General features: G+C 52.4%; 1 protein-coding gene across 3 annotated transcripts; it reads right to left on the minus strand.

Annotated features, from left to right (window-relative positions):
• Positions 1-7,842: 7,842 nt before the first annotated feature.
• Positions 7,843-11,570, minus strand: C12H1orf210 (chromosome 12 C1orf210 homolog). 3 transcript variants are annotated; one of them, XM_030823251.1, is made up of 3 exons: positions 11,396-11,534; positions 9,217-9,333; positions 7,843-9,072 (listed from the first exon to the last, which is right to left on the minus strand). In XM_030823251.1, the coding sequence occupies exons 2-3, from the start codon at positions 9,233-9,235 to the stop codon at positions 8,750-8,752; spliced, it is 342 nt and encodes a 113-aa protein (XP_030679111.1). In that variant the 5' UTR covers positions 9,236-9,333; positions 11,396-11,534; the 3' UTR covers positions 7,843-8,749. The 3 variants fall into 3 exon arrangements, with proteins under 3 accessions (XP_030679111.1, XP_030679112.1, XP_030679113.1); XM_030823252.1 differs by having other exon boundaries at positions 8,502-9,072; positions 11,506-11,570; XM_030823253.1 differs by having other exon boundaries at positions 8,502-9,072; positions 11,390-11,513.
• Between the last annotated feature and the right edge of the window lie 7,887 nt (positions 11,571-19,457).

The raw sequence follows: 19,457 nt of genomic DNA on the forward strand, positions 1-19,457 counted from the left end.
TCTCAGGATCTCACCTCAGAGACCCTTCCTCCCTTACCCCAAGCCCCGCCCCATCCAAAGCGAACTCCTCACTCCTATCTCAGCCTCATAAACGGTGCCTTGAGGGTCTCCTCAGTCAGGCCTGTGGTTTCTCCTCTTAGGTAGGGAGAGGACGGAGTGGATGCCAGCCTTGGGAAGGTGGTTGGTTTCCAGTCCCAGGGAGAGGTGAGGGACCTCGGTCCTTCACATTTGCTCACATGCTAGTTCAAGATGAGGCCTTAAGTGTTTGGTGTTATCAGCTGGTTTCTCTGGCAACTGCACCTCCCTTTGGCTGTGCCTCTTCAGCGGATTCCCTGAGGGTGGCTGGGAGGCTACGGCTCCCTGCCCCACCTCTGAAACCAGAACATCCCGCGTCTGGGCAGTGGCTGCACCAGCTGGCCTGCTCTAGGTTCCTGGGCATGGGAGAGGTGTTTCAAATCCCCTAGGGTGGTGAGAGTCACTTCCTGCTTGGAGTCAGCCCTGGGAGGATCTCCCCTCTGTAGCATGCGGTGCCATTTCCTGGGTGATGGAGTTCCACGGGAAGCAGCACTCAAGTGTTTCATGATTTCCTGCTTCTCGAGGTGCGGACTGCATGAAGCCCGTGGAAGATGCCCAGAAAAGCAGGGAAATGAGACCTGTCTCCAAAGAGACGTTACAGTAGAGCTACAGAGGCTCTGACAACAAAAAGTTGGCTTTCAGCAGAAAAGGTCAAGGATGTCTCCTGGAGAAAACACCAGGCTGACAGATGAGGGGAAGAGTGTTGCCAATGGAGGGAGGGAACAGCGTGAACAGACCTGGGAGAGAAAGACAAGGCGTGTCCCAGAACGCCAAGGACAACAGAAACGGCTCCCCTGGGTGCTCCAGGGGTGCCTCATACCCACCATATTCAAAACTGACCCTGCTCCTCTCATCTTGAATGAGCTCCTCTCTCTCACCCGGAGGTGCCACGCTCAGGGGGCATCTAGGGTAGAGACTCGTTGCAGTGCTAGTTGACACCGTCACTGTCTCCTCACCCAAGTCCAGTGACAAATCACCAACTCCTCTGGTTTGCCTCACACAGATTTCTCTGACAGTCCATATCTTCATGCTCACTGCCCAGAAGGGACCGTGTTCATTCCTGCCTGAGTGGCACATCAGCCTCCTCCTCTCTCCCTGCTTCTGCTCTTTTCTCTTCATTCCCCTTCCCCCTGCCATGCACACACACATCCCTTGAGCCAGAGTGATCATCCTAAAGCTAAAACGAAAATCTGCCTCAGAGCCTATCTGTGGCTGCCCATACCTCAGCCTTCCCAAGTGCTGGGATTATAGGCGTGAGCCAACGCGCCCAGCCGACATAGAGTAGGTTCTTTATTGGATGGATGAAGGACTCCGGCATGGCCAGATGGCAATGAGTGTGCAAAGAGCAAGGAGAGACCTACCTATAACTGGGAGGGGATAGGGAAGGTAGGCCACTGCCCCTGTTGGCTCTGAATCTGTCCCTCCCAAAGCCCCCTGCTCTCTACCGCAGTTCTCACTCTTCCTGAGTTCCCAAGAGCAATCTATCACTATGACCCACTCCTGGCCTGATATGGGACTACAGAATGTCCTGCTTTCCGGTAATATGGGGAGAAATACCCTTTTCTTTCATCTGAGACAGGGTTAGACTCTTTTGCAATTCTCACATTATTTCTTTTCTTTCCTTTTCTTTTGAGATCAAGTCTCACTCTGTCACCCAGGCTGGAGTGCAGTGGCATGATCTCTGCTCACTGCAACCTGTGCCTCGCAGGTTCAAGCGATTCTCGTGCCTCACCCTCCCGGGTTGCTGGGACTACAGGCGCATGCCACCTTGCCTGGCTACTTACAATATTTCTTTTAAGAAACTAAAGAAAAAACAGAAGCACAGAGGCTTAGAAAATGGGGAAAGAGAGGGTTACCTGGCATAAGCATCTGACTGAGCAGCTGCCGTGGGTGAGTCCAGCACCAGGCTCTCCTGGGAAGGACGGGGGATGCAGACTAGGACTTATGGCCCCAGAGCACTGATCCCATAGGGTAATGGACACCCAACTGTAACAGGAGACAGGTGATGGTACCAGCTAGGTGAGGCACGGGCAGGGAAGAAATGTGTCTACCTCCTCAATCACTAAAGTAGGCTTCCCACAACCTCTTGCCTTCAGCCTGCTCAAATCATCTCACTAAATACTTTCTCTGCCTCCATTGCAAACAGAAGCCCACTGGCATCTCCGTTCTCCCTCTGTAAAGCTGCTGCCTCCTGACTTCACTGCCCCCTCCTGCCCATCCCCTTACCATCTAGTTAAGGTTCTGTGGCCATCATTTCACCTGCTCTTTGACAGACTTGTCAAGTCCTTAGCCCCCTGCCCTTGGGTCCCACCCTCCCAGCCAAACCCCCTCCATAGACAAATCCACCCATCTGCCTTGGATGCACCTGCCCCACTGTAAGTGGCCATTAGAGAAATCTGCATAGCCAGACAGCCTGCTGTCACTGCGAACTCCTCTATCAAGTTCTCAGCTGAGGCCAGGCATGGTGGTTCATGCCTGTAATCTCCGCGCTTTGGGAAGCTGAGGTGGGTGGATTGCTTGAGCCCAGGAGCTCAAGACCAGCCTGGGTAACATGGCAAAAACCCCGTCTCTACTAAAAATACGAAAAAGAAAAGTTCTCAGCTGAATCTGCACTGCGGCTCCTCAGTGACACTGCCTTTTCCTGGTTGGCTTCTGCTCCTACAGTGACTCTGAAGTTCTCTCCACCCTCTTCACCACCCCCCACCCCCACATCCCCTCCCTCTGCACTCACCTCCCACCCCCAACACCACTCTCAGCAGAAGACTTAGCCTCCTCTTTTCTTGAGAAGGTGAGAGCCCGTGACAGGAGCCCTTCACCATGGCTCTCACCAAATCCCTTACTCCTACTTGTCCAATGGCCTTGGAATTTGAACTTTGTCCTCAGGACACTGGAAAACATGGAAAGACCTTCCCCAGGGGAGTAGGGTACCGTGGCCAGAATAGGATTTGGGACATGCTGGCTGCTGTGTGGAGCCAGGGATTGGCCTTAGAAGATAAAGAATGAGAAGAAATGGCCAAACAGCCTGTCTCGGCTGGCCACTGAGGGACGAGAAGCAGCTGGCCCAGCTAGAGAGGTTAGGAAGAGTATCCCAGAAAGAAGGAGTAGCACAAAGAAGGGTCCAGATCTGGAAATCTAAACTGGCATTGGATGAAGGAAAAATCCAAAATGGGCTGATGGAGAGACAGCATAGCCTGGTCTGGACCTAGAGGCTCCCATCAGTAGCAGTGAGGTGGAGAGAGGAGCTTGACACATGTCCCTCCTGGGTTTAACAGTCAAACTCTAGGTTCTCAGCCATGTCCCTTCATATCTGAGACTGGAAGAATATGCTCTAGAAACTGCCAAATCTGGTCCAGTCCAGGTGGTCCTCACATCACATCCAGTCACATCTCACAGGAGACCTCGAGCCTCTGGACACCCAGGTCTCAGACCTTGGAGGAGCTTCCTCCAGGCCCCAAGGGACCTGCACGTACCCCATCATACTCAGCTCATGCGGGAGCACAAGGACAGGGGCTGCCTTCCTGCCTTTTGCAGGGGACCTGTGAGACTCCCCTGGGCATAGCCCTGGCAGCCACCCCAGATACCAGGAGGGCAACAGAAGCTGAGGGCCAGGCCCAGCCAGGGACAGGACACACCAGCTCTACCAGCTCTACCCTCATGACCTGCTCTCCCAAAACTGGACCTTGTACCCTGAGACTTCTCAGCCCCTATTCACTATAGAGGGTAAAGGTGGGAGGACCCAGCCCAGGCAAGATGAGAGTCCAACAGCCGAGACGGTCCTTCTCTGAGTCTATTTCATCGTTACTTCAAGGTGAGATAATGGTGTTATTGCAGAGTGAGGTGGGCAAATTGCAGTGAACTTGTTTGAGCCTCATCTTCTCAATCTATAACATGGATTAAGCAGGGCTGTTGTAAGAAAATGCTAGAACAGCCTGGTGTGATGGCTCACGCCTGTAATCCCAGCACTTCGGGAGGTCGAGGCAGGGGGATCACTTGAGGTCAGAAGGTCAAGACCAGCCTGGCCAACATGGTGAAACCCCACCTCTACTAAAAATACAAAAAACTTAGCTGGGCGTGATGGCACGTGCCTGTAGTCCCAGCCACTCAGGAGGCTGAGGCAGGAGAATCACTTGAATCCAGGAGGTGGAGGTTGCAGTGAGCCGAGATCGCACCATTGCAGTCCAGCCTGGGTGACAGACCAAGACTCCATCTCAAAAAAAATGTGCTACAACATCAGTACTATTATTCTACAGCATCAGAGATTCTATTTCAAACCCTTTGCTGTCCTGACCAGATCTTCCAACCTAAGTCCTGAGAAAGAGACAGTCAAATCCCCAGCGGGAAGGGAATGAGGAGGAAGGAGACGGGGCAAGCGCCTCCCTCAGGATGAACACAGGTTACCTCTTATGAGGAGTGCCCACAGGGTGCCCACAGGGATATCACTAACACTGCAGAGCACTTGCTCGGTTCCACTTGGCATAGACTCACTTACTCTTGCTAACTTTATGAGGTAAGTACTGTTATAATCCCCATTTCACGGAGAAGTTGGGGCACTGAGAGGCTAAGTAACTTGCCCAAGGTCTCCCAGCATACATGGCCGAGCCAGGATTTAAATTCAGGTAACACGTGCCCTCAACTCACCTTGTCAGTCTGCTAGGATACTGCTGGAGTTTCTTTTTTTTTTTTTTTTTGAGACAGAGTCTTGCTCTGTCGCCCAGGCTGGAGTGCAGTGGCGCAATCTCGGCTCACTGCAAGCTCCGCCTCCTGGGTTCACACCATTCTCCTGCCTCAGCCTCCCGAGTAGTTGGGACTACAGGCGCCTGCCACCACGCCCGGCTAATTTTTTGTATTTTCAGTAGAGACTGGGTTTCACCGTGTTAGCCAGGATGGTCTCCATGTCCTGACCTCGTGATCCGCCCACCTCAGCCTCCCAAAGTGCTGGGATTACAGGCGTGAGCCACCACGCCCGGCTTACTGCTGGAGTTTCTTAAACGCCATGTTGGTGGCTTCGTGTGACTCCATCTTTGGCCTCCACACAGTGCAAGGAATGTGGCCTTGCCTTTGAGATAGCAGGATGAGACAGTGGGTAGCTGGGTTGGGATTCCCAAGGCAGAGTAGGTAGTGGCAGCTGCCAAGGAGTGGAGGACAAGGTGCAGGGCTGGGGGCAGAGGCAGGCAGGGCCAGGACTCAAAGCCAGAAGAGGCCAAACCAAAGAGGGCCTGGCTGAATCCCAAGCTCCCAACACCCCCAGCCCTTTGCGCCTGTTGGCCCAGGTCGTGCTCCCTCTTTGCAGTTGGGGCCAGGGATGCAAATCACAGTGGGAAGAAATTCCTCCAAGGCATCAAGGCCTTGAAGGACAGGGTCCAAAGTTCTTGTGACTACAGGGCCCTGCTCAGCCAGTCTTGCCACCCACAGCAGGTTCTGAGGGGAAGCCCCGGCTCGGGCACCCTGTGGGGCATAGGCTCAGCAAAATCAACTGCGAGTCTGGGATCAGGCCCCTACCTTCTTCTCCTGGGTCCCTCGGAGGTTCTGACTGAGGCCTCAAAGAGTGCAGAAGAGCAGGGACAGCAAAGCATAGAACTGCACGCAGGGCAGCTCCTCTGTGGTGGCAACGGAAGGAGCCCAGGGGCAGGGGGTAGGCCCAGCTGCCTGGGCAGCAGCTTTTCCTGGTAGGCCAGGACATGCCCCTTAGGTCAGCCTCTGGGGTCCTCCTCCAGGGTCTCAGGCTGGGCAGCCTCTGCTCTCCCCAGGCCTGTGAGGGGCACACCGTCTCTGGACTCAGGAACCATGGCCAAGTTGAGGGTCACGTGAGCTGGGCTTCCCTCCTCTCTGCTTCCTCCAACACCCCTGCCAGGCCTTGGTCCGCTGACAGTCTTGAGATGTGTTTCCCACTCCGCTCCTCTCTGGCAATCTCATCCATTCCTGCTCTCAGTGACCCTGGTGCCAAGTGTTCCCAAGCCCGTGTCTGCAGACTAGACTTCTCCCTGTGAACCCAGCAGCCCCAAGGCATCTTCCCTGGAAATCCCGTATGCAACACTGAATCCCCATTGCCCCGACCTGCTCTTTGTCAATGTACCCAGTAACCAAGCCAGAAGCCAGGGTGGTTTTTTCTGACACCTCTACCTACTCCCCATATCCAAAGTCAACAGGTCCTGTCAGCTCTTCCTCCCTCTTGTCTCAGAGTCTGTTCCTACGTCACCCCTTAGTCAGGTCTTATCACCTTCTCTCAGTGTCTCCCCTCCAATCCGTCTCTGCACAGCAGCCAGAATGATTATGTCATGCCCTTGCGCAAAAAAAAGTCCACAGATGAGCTTCCGTTGCTCTCAGGTTGAAGTGTGAGCTTGGCATCCAAGGCCCTAACAGATCCAGTCCACTCTTGGGCTTCCTCACTGCCATGGGCACCCCTCAGACACGACACTCAAGTCCTCTTTAATCTCCTGCCTCTTTCCCAAGCACCTCACTACATTTGCCAATGCCTCACTTTCCTTCTGTACCACCTCATTCCTCAAAGGCTGACACTGTACTTGGGGAACACATGGGGGTGGCTGCCTGGCTCATGAGAACTGCCCCTTGTCTGAGAATGATCTGGAACAAACAGATGGGCTCCCCAAACTATGCCCCCCACTCATAGCAGATTGTGCTTTAAGCCCATGTATACTTGACCCAAACTGGGCCAAACTGATTCTCTTGTCTGAGCACTTGAAACTTGGAATTGAGAGTCTGAAAGTCCTGATTACAGAGACTCCCATCAGTGCCCCTAAACGACAGGATGCTAGAGGTGAAATGCCTGACCTCTGGCTGCTGGGACCGCCTGCTTCCTAGTGTCCCTTTGATTCTATGCAACAGCCAGGATTCTCCCCCAAAGTCCTTTCTATTGCTTGCAATTAAAAACAGCTTAACTCAAGTCTTTTCCATCTTAAAACTAGCTCCCTTGTGCAAGAATCTGAGGATACAGAATAAGACACAGTCTGGGGACTCAGGGAGCTCCCAGTTTAGCTATGGGGGCAGGCATAGTAAGGGGCAAGTATGAACTGTCATAAAGATTAAAATAAGCCTGTAAATCCCAGCACTTTGGGAGGCAGAGGCAGGAGGATCACTAAAGTCTAGGAGTTCGAGACAAGCCTGGGCGATATAGTGAGACCCCATACCTATAAAAAATAATTAGGCATGCACAGTGGCACATGCATGTATTCCCAGCTACTTGGGAGGCTGAGATGGGAGGATCACTTAAGCACAGGAGGTCGAGGCTACAATGAGCTGTGATAGCCCCACCATACTACAGCTTGGGTGACAGAAGGAGACCCTGTGTCAAAAAAAAAAAAAAAAAAATGGCCAGGTGCGGTGGCTCACACCTGTAATCCTACCACTTTGGGAGGCCGAGGAGGGCGGATCACCTGAGGTCAGCAGTTTGAGACCAGCCTGGCCAGTATGGCAAAACCCCATCTCTACTAAAAATACAAAAATTAGCTGGGTATGGTGGTGGGTGCCTGTAATCCCAACTACTCGGGAGGCTGAGGTGGGAGAATCGTTTGAACCCGGGAGGTGGAGGTTGCAGTGAGCCGAGACTGCGCCATTGCACTCCAGCCTGGGCAACAAGAGCAAGAGTCCATCTCAAAACAAACAAAAAGATGAAAACAAAATGTGGACAGGACAATACTAGAGAAGGACTCATGGAAGGTGTCCTCGAAGGGGGAACATCTGAACAGTGTCTTCTAGCTCTGGGTGATAAAGCCCAGCTCAAGAAAAATAAAAATGAGTGACAACTTTTTATTTTTATTCAAAATGAAAATAGATTTATTAATTCCTGTGAAAAACATATTATAACCAGATTACCCACTTTATTTATAGCAAAATATTTCATTAAGAACCTGGCCGGGCACAGTGTCGCACGCCTGTAATCCCAGCACTTTGGGAGGCCAAGGCAGGTGGATTACCTGAGGTCAAGAGTTCGAGACCATCCTGGCCAACATGGCAAAACCCCGTCTCTACTAAAAATATAAAAATTAGCTGGGCATGGTGGCAGACACCTGTAATCCCAGCTACTCAGGAGGCTGAGGCAGGAGAATCGCTTGAACCTGGGAGGCGGAGGTTGCAGTGAGCCCAGATGTGCCATTATACTCCAGCCTGGGCGACAGAGTGAGACTCCGTCTCAGGAAAAAAAAAAAAAAAAAATGAAGCTTGGCACTGGTTTTCACCTGCACAAATGTTACCATCTGGGCATATCTGAAATGCTGGCAGGTAGGCAGGCCATCACGGTCATAGAGGATATAGGAGAAGAGTAGCATAGGCAGGTGGACCAATGTGAGCAAAGGTGCCTGGGGAAACTGCGTGGGAAGTGGTGGGAGGGAGAATAATATTTAGTTAGAGAGTAAAGTAGGGGAAGGCAAGAAAAGAAACCAAGAGGCCCAGAGGCATGATCACAGAGGGCCTTATGTCCACACTCAAGCCTTTGTTTGGCTTTATCCTGAGAACAGCAGGGAACCATTGAGAGTTACTGAGCAAGACAGGGTCATTGTCACTTTGCTGGCTAGTGTCAGGGAAGTGGGGTTTACTCCATCCCTGGCCAACCTTTAAGCCCCAGCCACCTCTGTCCCTGAGGTTCGAGGCCCCCATGTCATAACCACTGTCCTTAAGCTGTCAGGCATGGAGGGAGTGGGGAGGCTCCAAAGATGGGAGCTCAGAGGGAGAAGTGGTCCCTGCTACCCTCTGTCCCCAGCTCGCCAGTCCCAGGCTGAATGTAATTGTCCTCGATGAAGCCATCATCATCCTCATCTTCAGCCACCTGTGGGCGGCCCCCCCTTACTGTCTCAGGCAGTGGGCGGTGCCGGTAGCTGGCATGGTATCGGCGGCAGAGGTGGCATTTGGCAGCAAGTGCGATGAGGAGCGAGAGGACCACAGCCCCCAGCACAAATCCTACCAGCAGAGGCCATGCCCGAGCCCCAGTGCCTGGGCCAGGGGCCACAGCAGACGCTGTGGGGAGCTCCGAGGGCCCCACAAGTGCTGCAGAGAAAGGGACAGCATTATAGGTGAGCCCCAGAGGGGGCTCCCTGGAGAAACCAAGAGGGCTGCAGGTAGGGTCCTTCCCCCAACCCCAGCATCTAAGGGGAGGCTCCCCACCCCCATCATCCTCCCACTGTCACTCACTTTTGTTTGTCTCATTCATGGAGGGGCCTGATGACACCAGTGAGTCTCAGCCTCAAGCAGAAAGAGCCCTGGCTCTGAGGAGGCCCCCAGATGCCAGGCAGCCCCAGGGCACAAGTCCTAGAAAATAACACAGGTATGGGTGTCAGGGACGGTCACAGGGTGCACTTTCCAGGTCACACTCACAGCCATGGTAGCACTGCACAAACTCTGGGGACTGGACAACTGACCACACCAGCTGTCCACAGAAGAGAAACTGGCTATTTGTAAGGGACCATCACAGGGTTTGGCTCTGGAAGCTGCTAAAAAAAATAATAAATTGTAGAACTTACTGAGCATTCCTTATAATTCAAGCACCAGGCATCATGCTCACCAAACCCAGTAAGGTAGGTATAAACATTATCCCCACTTTATAGATGAGGGCTCTGAGGCTGAAAAAGGTGAACTGACTCAACCAAAGTCTTCAGATTCGAACCCAGAGCCCAGTCTGTTGCACTGCTTGGTAAGCTGAGGATGGGAGACGGGGCAGAGGTGGGTCCTGGCTCCCAAAGGCCAGAAAACAGCAATTGCTTGAGCTACCCAGCCAAAGCAGAGACCACACATGGGGAGGGTGATGCAAGTTCCTACTGAGGACAGGGGCCCTGGACACGGCCAGAGCGGCCCTGGCCCTTCTAAGTTGAAAGCCGCTGCTGCCCACCTCTACCCTCAGCCCTTCAAGCAAACCCCTGTCCTTTCACCTCTACTCCCAGGAGGCCCACGCTCTGCCCCCACAGGGAGGCTCAAGCCAGGGAGTATCCAAATGAGGATCACCTGAGTGAGGAAATTATCACCCAGGGCTGGGGACACCTAGAGGAGGAACACTTCAAATTAGGGGAGTAGCTGGAGGAAGATCATCCAGGCATGGAAGCACCTGTCGGAGGAGCACCTGGATCAAAGGAGTGTCTGGAGGAGGCACACCTGAATCTGGGGAGTATCTAGAGGAGGAGCATGAAAGTTAGAAGTACCTGGCAGATGAACAGCTAGGGCAGGAGCATATCTGCCAGTGGAGCACCTGAACCAGGGGAGTCCTTGGGGGCAGAGTAGCCGGGCTAGGGAAGTACTTAGGAGAGAAGTTGAGGGGAGTACCCCAATATATTCTTTGATACAAGTGCCTTCAAAATCCTCCCCGCCACCCCCTCACGTCCAACCTAGCATCAAGCCCCATCATGTCTTCCACTAAACATCTCTGGAATGACAATACCCTCTTCTCCACCCCGCTGCCACAGCTGAGTCCAAGCCACCTTCCTCTTGTACTCTAGCCATAATCTCCTAACTGGGCTCCCCACCTCTGGTCTCTTCCCCAGAGTGATGGGCCTACAGCCCAAATCTGACCCCATCACTAGCCTGGTTAAAATCCCTTCAAAACTCCCCATGCCCCACAGTGCCTTGCAATCCAGCATATGGCCCTCAAGCCAAACTCTTCTTCCTCTTCTCCACAGTTCCCTCCCCAGCACTTCAGACAGACACACACGGCCTCCTCCCACTCAGCCACCCTCCTGCTCCCTGGCCACGCCCTCCTCAGTTTTTAGGGCGCCAGTCTGTCAAGGCCAAATCAGACCATACCTGCCTGTGAGGTTGTCCCTGGACCTACCCTGGGTGACCTGTCACCATCCTGCCCAGTCAACCACCAGTCAGAACCAGTCATTGCTAGGCGAGCAGCTTCCCCCCGTGGGCAAGGGCTGGCTGACGGATCTGTACCCTGGTGCTGCAGGGAGCTGGGCGCTCAGCCCCTCAGTGTGGTGCTTGTGAAATTAACGAGGGGAGCGTGAGAGTGAATATACAGGTGGGAGCGGGAGAGACGTCCTGGGAAGGAGAGGTCAGCTGCTCATTCATTCCTCAGCCTGCTGTGGGCCTCATCCTAGCACTAGGTCCGCAAAACATGAGAATGTGTTACACTGGAATGAACTGAATTCAATCTGACGTTTCTAAGGTTGTACTCCTATTCCTTTCCTCCCTGCCCTGTGAATTCTTCCCAAGAAGACACACACACACTAACCTTCCAAGGGTGCATATACACTCTCCAACAGGCCTCTGAACTCACAGCCCACACTGACCTGCCCATCCCCCATACGCACAGCCCCTCCCCCCAGGTCGCACTTTCCTCCACCAACAAACACCCCCTCTGACATGCACAGACACCTACCCCAACTCTGATGTGTAGCTTCTTTCCTGCTGCCAGGAGCCCCTTGGGGATCTGTGCAGAGCCTGGGTACCCCCTCCCCGGCCCCCCCGGGCCTTCTCTTCTGTTCCCACCTTCAAGAACTGTGCACAATCCGCGGAGTAAGCTTCCGGCTGGGGCCGGCAGAACCTGGACAGGTGGGCGGGTCAAGGCCGAGCTTGACTCACCTGCGGAGGCAGTGGGCGGGGCTGAAGCTGCAGGTTCGGGCAGGGGGCGGGCTGCGGCAGCGCCTCCAGTGGGGAGGGATCATTCTACCTCTCCCCCAAGCTTTTGCCAAGAACTTTATGGGTGTAGACCTCACCCTCACCCCCCAGTGCTGGGGATTTGTACAGCTGGGATCCAGAGAAGGGTCCAGCGGGCCCTAGAGGGGCAGACACCTCAGCAGGCAGGTGCTCAGGCTGATAAACAACTGAACGTCCGGTGACTGGTACAAAGTCCAGAGTTGAAGAGGGAGCTTTGCAGACCTGTAAGGGTGGTGGGCTGGAACCAGAGCGGGTGGGGAGGGCATTCTTTCCAGGCAAAGCCAGAAGGACCAAGAACGCTCCCAAATTGCCTACACATGTGTGTGTAACTGTGTAGGGGGTGAGGGGTGGATCTGGATGGGGGCTCAGCCTTCATCTGGATCTCAGGATCCTGTGACCCCACAAGCCAGGCTCTGAACCTCTCCTGGGTGCTCTCTGATTCCCTTTAGCTTTACTCCTTGTCTCTGGGCCTGGTGCCCCCTGTTCTTCAAGCTCCAGTTCAGGAATCACCTTCCCTGAGCCCTCCCTCTACCCTGCAAGTCCCCACCCTTCCATGCCCAGAGCACCCACTGTCACAGCATTCCTCATAATCTTGTGATTATTCGCTCTCCCAGGGTGGGGCCAGGCTTTGACAGCCTGCGGCTCCCAGCACAGTACTGACCCAGGGCAGACTCCCCGTAACTACCTAAGGGAGGAAGGACAGCACGTGCCAAGGCCTGGAGGCCCCAAATTCACAAGGATCGGCAGGGCACAGTGGGAGCAAGGGCTGCAGAAAGGCCAAGCATGGTGGCTCACGCCTGTAATCCCAGCACTTTGGGAGGCCGAAGCGGGTTGATTGCTTGAGCCCATGAGTTGGAGATCAGCCTGGGTAACATAGGGAGACCCCATCTCTATTAGAAACACAAAAATTAGCTGGGCGTGGTAATGCTCACCTGTAGTCCTAGCTACTGGGGAAGCTGAGGCGGGAGGACTGCCTGAGCCCAGGAGTTTTAGGCTACAGTGAGCCATGATTGCGCCATCACACTCCAGCCTGGGCGACAGAGCAAGACCCTGTCTCAAAGAAATAAAAGGGGGGTACAGAGAGGGGACGCAAACAAGGCATGGTAGAACTGTGGCTGGAAGGTGGAGGCCAGTTCACACTTGGCCTTGAAGATCTTAGGATGAAATCTGAACCCTCAGGGCCATCCCTTCCCACCTTTCCTGCCTCCTCTGCTGCAGCTACACCAAACTATTTTCTTTTTTTTTTCCTTTTTTCTTTTTTTTTTTTTTTTTTGAGACAGAGTCACTGTGTCACCCAGGCTGGAGTACAGTGGTGCGATCTCAGCTCACTGCAACCTCCAGCCCCTGGGCTCAAGCGATTCTCCTGCCTCAGTCTCCCGAGTAGCTAGATTACAGGCATGTGCCACCACACCCAGCTAATTTTTGTATTCTTAGTAGAGACGGGTTTTCGCCATGTTGGCCAGGCTGGTCTCGAACTCCTGACCTCAAGCGATCTGCCCGCCTCGGCCTCCCAAAGTGCTGGGATTACAGGCATGAGCCACTGCGCCCGGCCACCAAACTCTTTTCTGTTCCCAGAACCCACCATGCCCTCTCATCTCCCTGGCTCTCCAGGCTCTGTTCCCTTCTCCTGGGACTCCCGCCTTCCCCACTCTCCACTGCACCCCTGCAGATGGTGACCCTTCTCCCCTATATCCCTGAACATGTGGGGTGTGATTTTCTCTTTAGTTTCCCTGCCAACCTGTAAACTCTGGGAATGGACTCTGCATCTGTCTCGTTTCCGTCATATCCCCCATATAATATGCTAAAATGGCAACAGTATACCCTTCTGAAACAAATTTGAGGAAAGAAAGGATTATCCTGGATGGGGCAATGCGGTGCCAAGGAGGGCTTAGGGTTTTACTTTATTTTTGAAGCAAGGAAGTCATGAGATTCAACAGATATTCATTGAGCACCTACCGAGTCCTAGACACTGTGCCAGGTTTTGTTAAACTGAGGTGTTCATATACCATAACCTAATTCATATAACATAAAATTCCCCATGTTAGCCATTTCCAGGTACACGGTTCAGTAGTGTTTAGTACATTCGTAATGTCCTGTAACCATCACTCTAGTTCTAAAACATCTTCATCACCCCAAAGGGATACCCCTGACCAGTTAAGCAGTATCCCCCATGTCCCTTTCCCCCGGCCTTTCATGACCATTAATTTGCTTTCAGTCTCTATGGATTTGCCTGTTCTGGATATTTCATATAAATGGAATCATATTTGTGCCAGCTTTTTAATGAACGATTTCACTTAATCCTTGTAACCATGCTATGAGATAGATGTTAACTGTCCCCTTAACAGAAAAGGAAACTGAGGCTGTGAGAAGGTAATTGGTATGAAGTCCTGCAGAGGAAAACAAGCAGAGGGTCTGCATATCCATCATTCAGTAATTTACTCAATGAATATTTTTTGAATGGCCACCAGAGTCACAGCCAGCCCATATGTCACACATTGCTAAACAGCAGATGGCTATCTGCTGAATGGCCCCACATCGTGGAGAACAGAGGGCAGACTAGGTGTCAGCACCCGCGGCTCCTCAGCCAGGAGCTCTGATGCAGTGAACAACCTTTACAACCTTCTGTGGCAGCCCTGACAACCATGCAGTAGGCTCTGTGCTAGCTTCTGGGACAATTTGTGCCACTATAAAGCTTCCATTCTGGTGGATAAGACGAACAATACACAAAGAAATAAATAAGATTATTTCAGATAACAGTAAGTGTTGGGAAGAAAACAGCTTCATGATAGCTCCATGTGAACATGAGAGGCAGGTGCTACGTTAATCAGAAGAGGGGACTCACTGAAGAGGGCACATTTGAGCTGAGATCTGCCTAAGAGTGAGACAGCGATTGTGCCAGTATCTGGGGGCAGAGCATTCCAGGCAAAGGGAACCACCAGCACAAATGCTGAGATGCCGGAGCACAGCTGGCTTGTTCAGCTACAGCAAGGCGGCTGCCTGATGGAGTGCAGAAAGAGGGGGGCAGATCCAAGGGGCTACACCAGGTGCATGTCAGGAGCTATTCCTGAGGGGCCTCATCAGATCCCTCCGGGAGATGGGAAGCCACCGGGGGTTTGAGCAGAGGACTGCTGTTTGCATTGTAAAGGAACCTGTCTGTCTTCTGCATGAAGTACGGACCAGGGGAGGCCAGTTAGGAGGCTGCTGTGATCATCTAGGGGAAAGGATATGTGGCAGCCGGGAAGTCTGGTGGAGGTGGGGACAAGTGCTCAGACTCCAGATATATTTTGAAGGTAAAGTTGACATGACTGGCTGATTAAATGTGGGTCTTGAGAAAAAGAAAGGATTCAAGAATAACTCCAAAGTTTTGGCCTGAGCAACTGGAAGACTGGAGCTGTCGTTTAATGAAGTGGGAGAAGTCTGGGAGGGAAGCTTTGGGAGGGAAACTAGGACTTCAGTTTTGGACACATTGGATGCCTGTGAGCTATCTGGTAGCATCCTAAGTAGAGTGTAGCATCGAGTGGCCTGGATGCAACAGGCGGTGGGGACTAGAAACATTCACTTAGGAACCAACAAAATGTAGATGATTTTCAAAGCCAGGCATCTGGATGAGATCCTCAAGGATAAGTATAAAGAGAGGAGAGCCCTGGGATGTGCCAGGAGTAGAGGTCAGGGTAGGGAGGAAAAGCAGGAAAGGAGACCAGGGAGGGGCCCACGTGGTAGGAGGCAAATACAGGACAGTCCTGGCCAGGGAAGAAAGCGTTTCAAGGGCAAGGGCTTAGCTAGCTTGGTTAGTCAAATGCTGCAGGAAGGTTTGTGAAGATAAGGAGTGAGAATTGACCTTTGAAATTGGTGAAGTGGAGATCACCAGTGACCTTGACAACAGTAGGGGTTTCTTTGTTTTTGTTTTTGTTTTTTGAGACAGAGTCTTGCTCTGTAGCCCAGGCTGGAGTGCAGTGGCATGATCTCAGTTCACTGCAACCTCTGCCTCCCAGGTTCAAGCGATTCTCCCGTCTCAGCCTCCCAAGTAGCTGGGAGTACAGGCATGTGCCACTATACCTGGCTAATTTCTGTAGTGGAAACGGGTTTTCACCATGTTGGCCAGGCTGGTCTTGAACTCCTGACCTCAAGCAATCCTCCCACCTCGACCTCCCAAAGTGCTGGTATTATAGGCACGAGCCACCGTGCCTAGCAATGAGAGCAGGTTTTGTTTTGTTTTGTTTTGTTTGAGATGGAGTCTTGCTCTGTTGCCCAGGCTGGAGTGCAGTTGCGTGATCTCAGTTCACTGCAACCTCTGCCTCCTGGGTTCATGCCATTCTCCTGCCTCAGCTTCCCAAGTAGCTGGGACTACAGGCGCCCACCACCAAGCCTGGCTACTTTCTTTGTATTTTTAGTAGAGACAGGGTTTCACCATGTTAGCCAGAATGATCTTGATCTCCTGACTTCGTGATCTGCCCATCTCAGCCTCCCAGAGTGCTTGGATTACAGGTGTGAGCCACCGCGCCCAGCCAAGAGCAGTTTTAAGAGACAAGAGAGTGTTCTGGGGACAACTGCCTGATTGGAGTGAAGCATAAGTATGGGACCAGAGGAAGTGGAGACCACACCTGCAAGGAATTTTGCTATAAAAGGAGCAGGGACATGGGACTGACATTGGAGGGGGTGTGGGACTAAGGGAGGATTTTGCTTTAAGAGGAGGGGCTGTTAGAACATGTGTGGTCTGGTCTCTTGGCCAGAATAAGCCAAGAGAGCCTGGAAATTGATGATGCAGAAGGAAGAGAAGGGACAAGGCAAGTGTGGAGTCCCTGAGGAATCGAAAGGGCAGGGTCAAGTGCATGGGGAGGGTTGGCCATGGACGGGAGCAGCAGAGTCCCTCTGAGTCAAAGGAGGAAGGTGCCTTAGACAGGTAAAATGCACTAGGTCTGTGATGGGAGCCTTAGGAAGCTTTCCCCTGATGCCTTCTGTTTTTCCAGAGAAATAAGAAGCCGTGTCCTCAGCTGACTGAACAGCAGGAAGGGGGTGCTGAGGCTGAAGAAGAGAAGAGGTGTGAATTCACCACCCCAGAGCATGGCAGAGAGAATGGGCCCAGCCGTGTAATGGGCTTGCCAGACAGCCTCAGGCCTCCTTTAAGGTCGATGGGCATGGTCAGTTAGGGTGTCTGAGTTTTTTCCTTTTCTAGTCCCTCCAAGTGCAGGTGGGGAGAAGATGGAAAGAGGGGTTTCACCAAAATTAGGGATTTGCTGGGCAAATATGATAAAGCAAGAAGGGAGTGGGCAAAGGAGCTGAGCTGTAGACAAGGGAGTGGTTGTAGCGATGGCCCACAGTATCTGGTCAGGTTAAAGGGGGAAGTGGATACAGAGGGGTGCAGAGAACCCAAAAAGGTGGTAGGATCGATGGATTTTAGGATGGGTTGCTGGTGTACTAGAGAGAGGGAGTAGAAAAAATAGATAAACAGGAGGTGGTGGGCAGATGGTGGCAGAAGGAAATTGAAGTTACACGAGGGATGCAGTTTTGTTTTGTTTTTTGGGCTTTTTTTTTTTTTTGAAACAGTCTCACTCTGTCACCAGGCTGGAGTGCAGTGGCGTGATCTCGGCTCACTGCAGCCTCCGACTCCCTGGTTCAAGCGATCCTCCTGCCTCAGCTTCCCGAGTAGCTGGGATTACAGGCACGTGCCACATGCCCAGCTAATTTTTGTATTTTTAATAGAGACGGTGTTTCACCATGTTGGCCAGGATGGTCTCTATCTCCTGACCTCGTGATCCGCCCACCTCGGCCTCCAAAGTGCTGAGATTACAGGCATGAGCCACTGTGCTTGGCCTGCAGGTTTTATCTGTTTGTTTGTTTGTTTTAAGAGACCGAGTCTCACCTTTTCCCAGGCTAGAGTGCAGTGGCGCGATCATAGCTTACTGCAGCCTCTGTCTCCTGGGCCCAAGCAATCCTCCCGGGTAGCTGGGACTACAGGCATGTGCCACCACGCCCAGCTAATTATTTTATTTTTTGGAGACAGGGTCTCGCTTTATTGCCCAGGATGATCTCAAACTCCCGGCCTCAAGCTATACTCTCACCTCAGCCTCCCAAAGTGCTGGGATTACAGGCCTGAGTCACCGTGCCTGGCTGCATGCAGTTGTTGACAAAGACAAGTCCTAGGATATTAACGATGGAGTGGTCCCAAGGTGCAGTCTACAGACCAGTGATGGTTTTGCTCTTACCCAAAGCACACGATTAACTCAACCTTCAAAATCAGAGGTCTATAGATAACATTTGAAAAACTCTGTTAATCAGTGGCAGAGCTAGAATCCAAACTCAGGACTCTCAGTCCAGCACCTTTTCAGTGGCGCAGCAGTTAAGTTCCTCTGCTCCTGTGAGTAAAACTGACCATCCAGGTGTTGGACTCCTCAAAATCTTTGGAGTGACAGATCGCAATCACTTCCTTTAAAAAAAATGTGATTGTATTTCCTAAGAAAACTCAGGGTGCTGCCACCAGAAGATCAGGGAATGGGTGCTGAGCAAGCAAAAAACCGAGGTGCCCTAGCCCCTCCCCACACCTGCTCCCTTCCGCATCAGACACAAGCCCTCCCTGCAGCAGATGGGACTTCTAGCTTGAGGGCCTTCGCCTCAGGGTAGCTACAGAGCCCTTCTGAGTAGCCGATGAATGCAGGAAAATGCACGTGTGCACCCAATCACAGATATGCTCACAGGCCGGGTGCTAATAAGATGCTCCGTAAAAACTTATTGGATGAATGAATGGTTAGAATTCCAGGCAACTCACTTGCTCACTCCAGACTAAGAACTGGTGTTATGGGCTGGGCGCGGTGACGCTCACCTGTAATCCGAGCACTTTGAGAGGTTGCAGCCGGCCAATCACTTGAGCTCAGGAGCTGGAGATCAGCCTGGACAACATGGCAAAACCCCGTTATCTACAAAAATAAAAAATTAAAAAAAAAAATTAGCCAGGCATGGTGGTATGCACCTGTAGTCTCAGCTATCAAGGGGTCTGAGGTAGGAGGATCACTTGAGCCTTGGAGGTCGAGGCTGCAGTGAGCTGTGATCGCACCACTGCACTCCAGCCTGGAAATGAGACTTTGTCTCAAAAAAAAAAAAAAAAAGGAACTGGTGTTAACACTTTCCACTCTGTGTACAGGGACCTCTGTTCTGTTGTAAGCAGATGCCCCTTTTGATTCAGTAGAGGACACTTTCTTTCTCTTTGTAAGCCTCTGGAGAAAGGCTGCCCATTTCCCAGGCTTCCAGCCTCTTCCAGCCCTGGCCTCCCAGAGAGGAATTAGCCCCCTCTTGGGACTTAGGACTGTCCTTAGGGACACCACACTCTTCCTCCTTCATTCAAGCTCCACCTTCCCAGAAGGCTGCCTTTCCCTATTCCTAGTCTGCCCTCCCTGACCTCCTAGACATGTGCTGGCATTGGAAGTCCCGCTGAGGGCTGTGCTTGAAGCTTGGTGAAAATGAGCCCTCTGACCCAGTTATCCCTAAGAAGTCACAGTTCCCTGAGTCAGCTCAAAGGATCTATCCTCAGTGGAGCTTCCCAGGAGACTGAGACCAGGAAATGTTTCGAGACACAACTTCTAAGGTTTCCTCACTTCTTCAGGGGGAGACCAGCCTATCCAGGGCCATGTAAGCCATGAAACCCTGAGGGGGAGAGCTCACCAAGCCTCATGGATCACCAGTCACACCACCCTGAAACTCCAGCGTGATTATGTCATGGAGCTGCCACATCGGACCTAACTTCGGGTTCATGGGATAATTTCTTCCCAAGCCACCAGCTCCACCTCACCACA

Source organism: Nomascus leucogenys, chromosome 12 (genome assembly GCF_006542625.1).
Source record: "Nomascus leucogenys isolate Asia chromosome 12, Asia_NLE_v1, whole genome shotgun sequence".
Classification (NCBI taxonomy): domain Eukaryota; kingdom Metazoa; phylum Chordata; class Mammalia; order Primates; family Hylobatidae; genus Nomascus; species Nomascus leucogenys.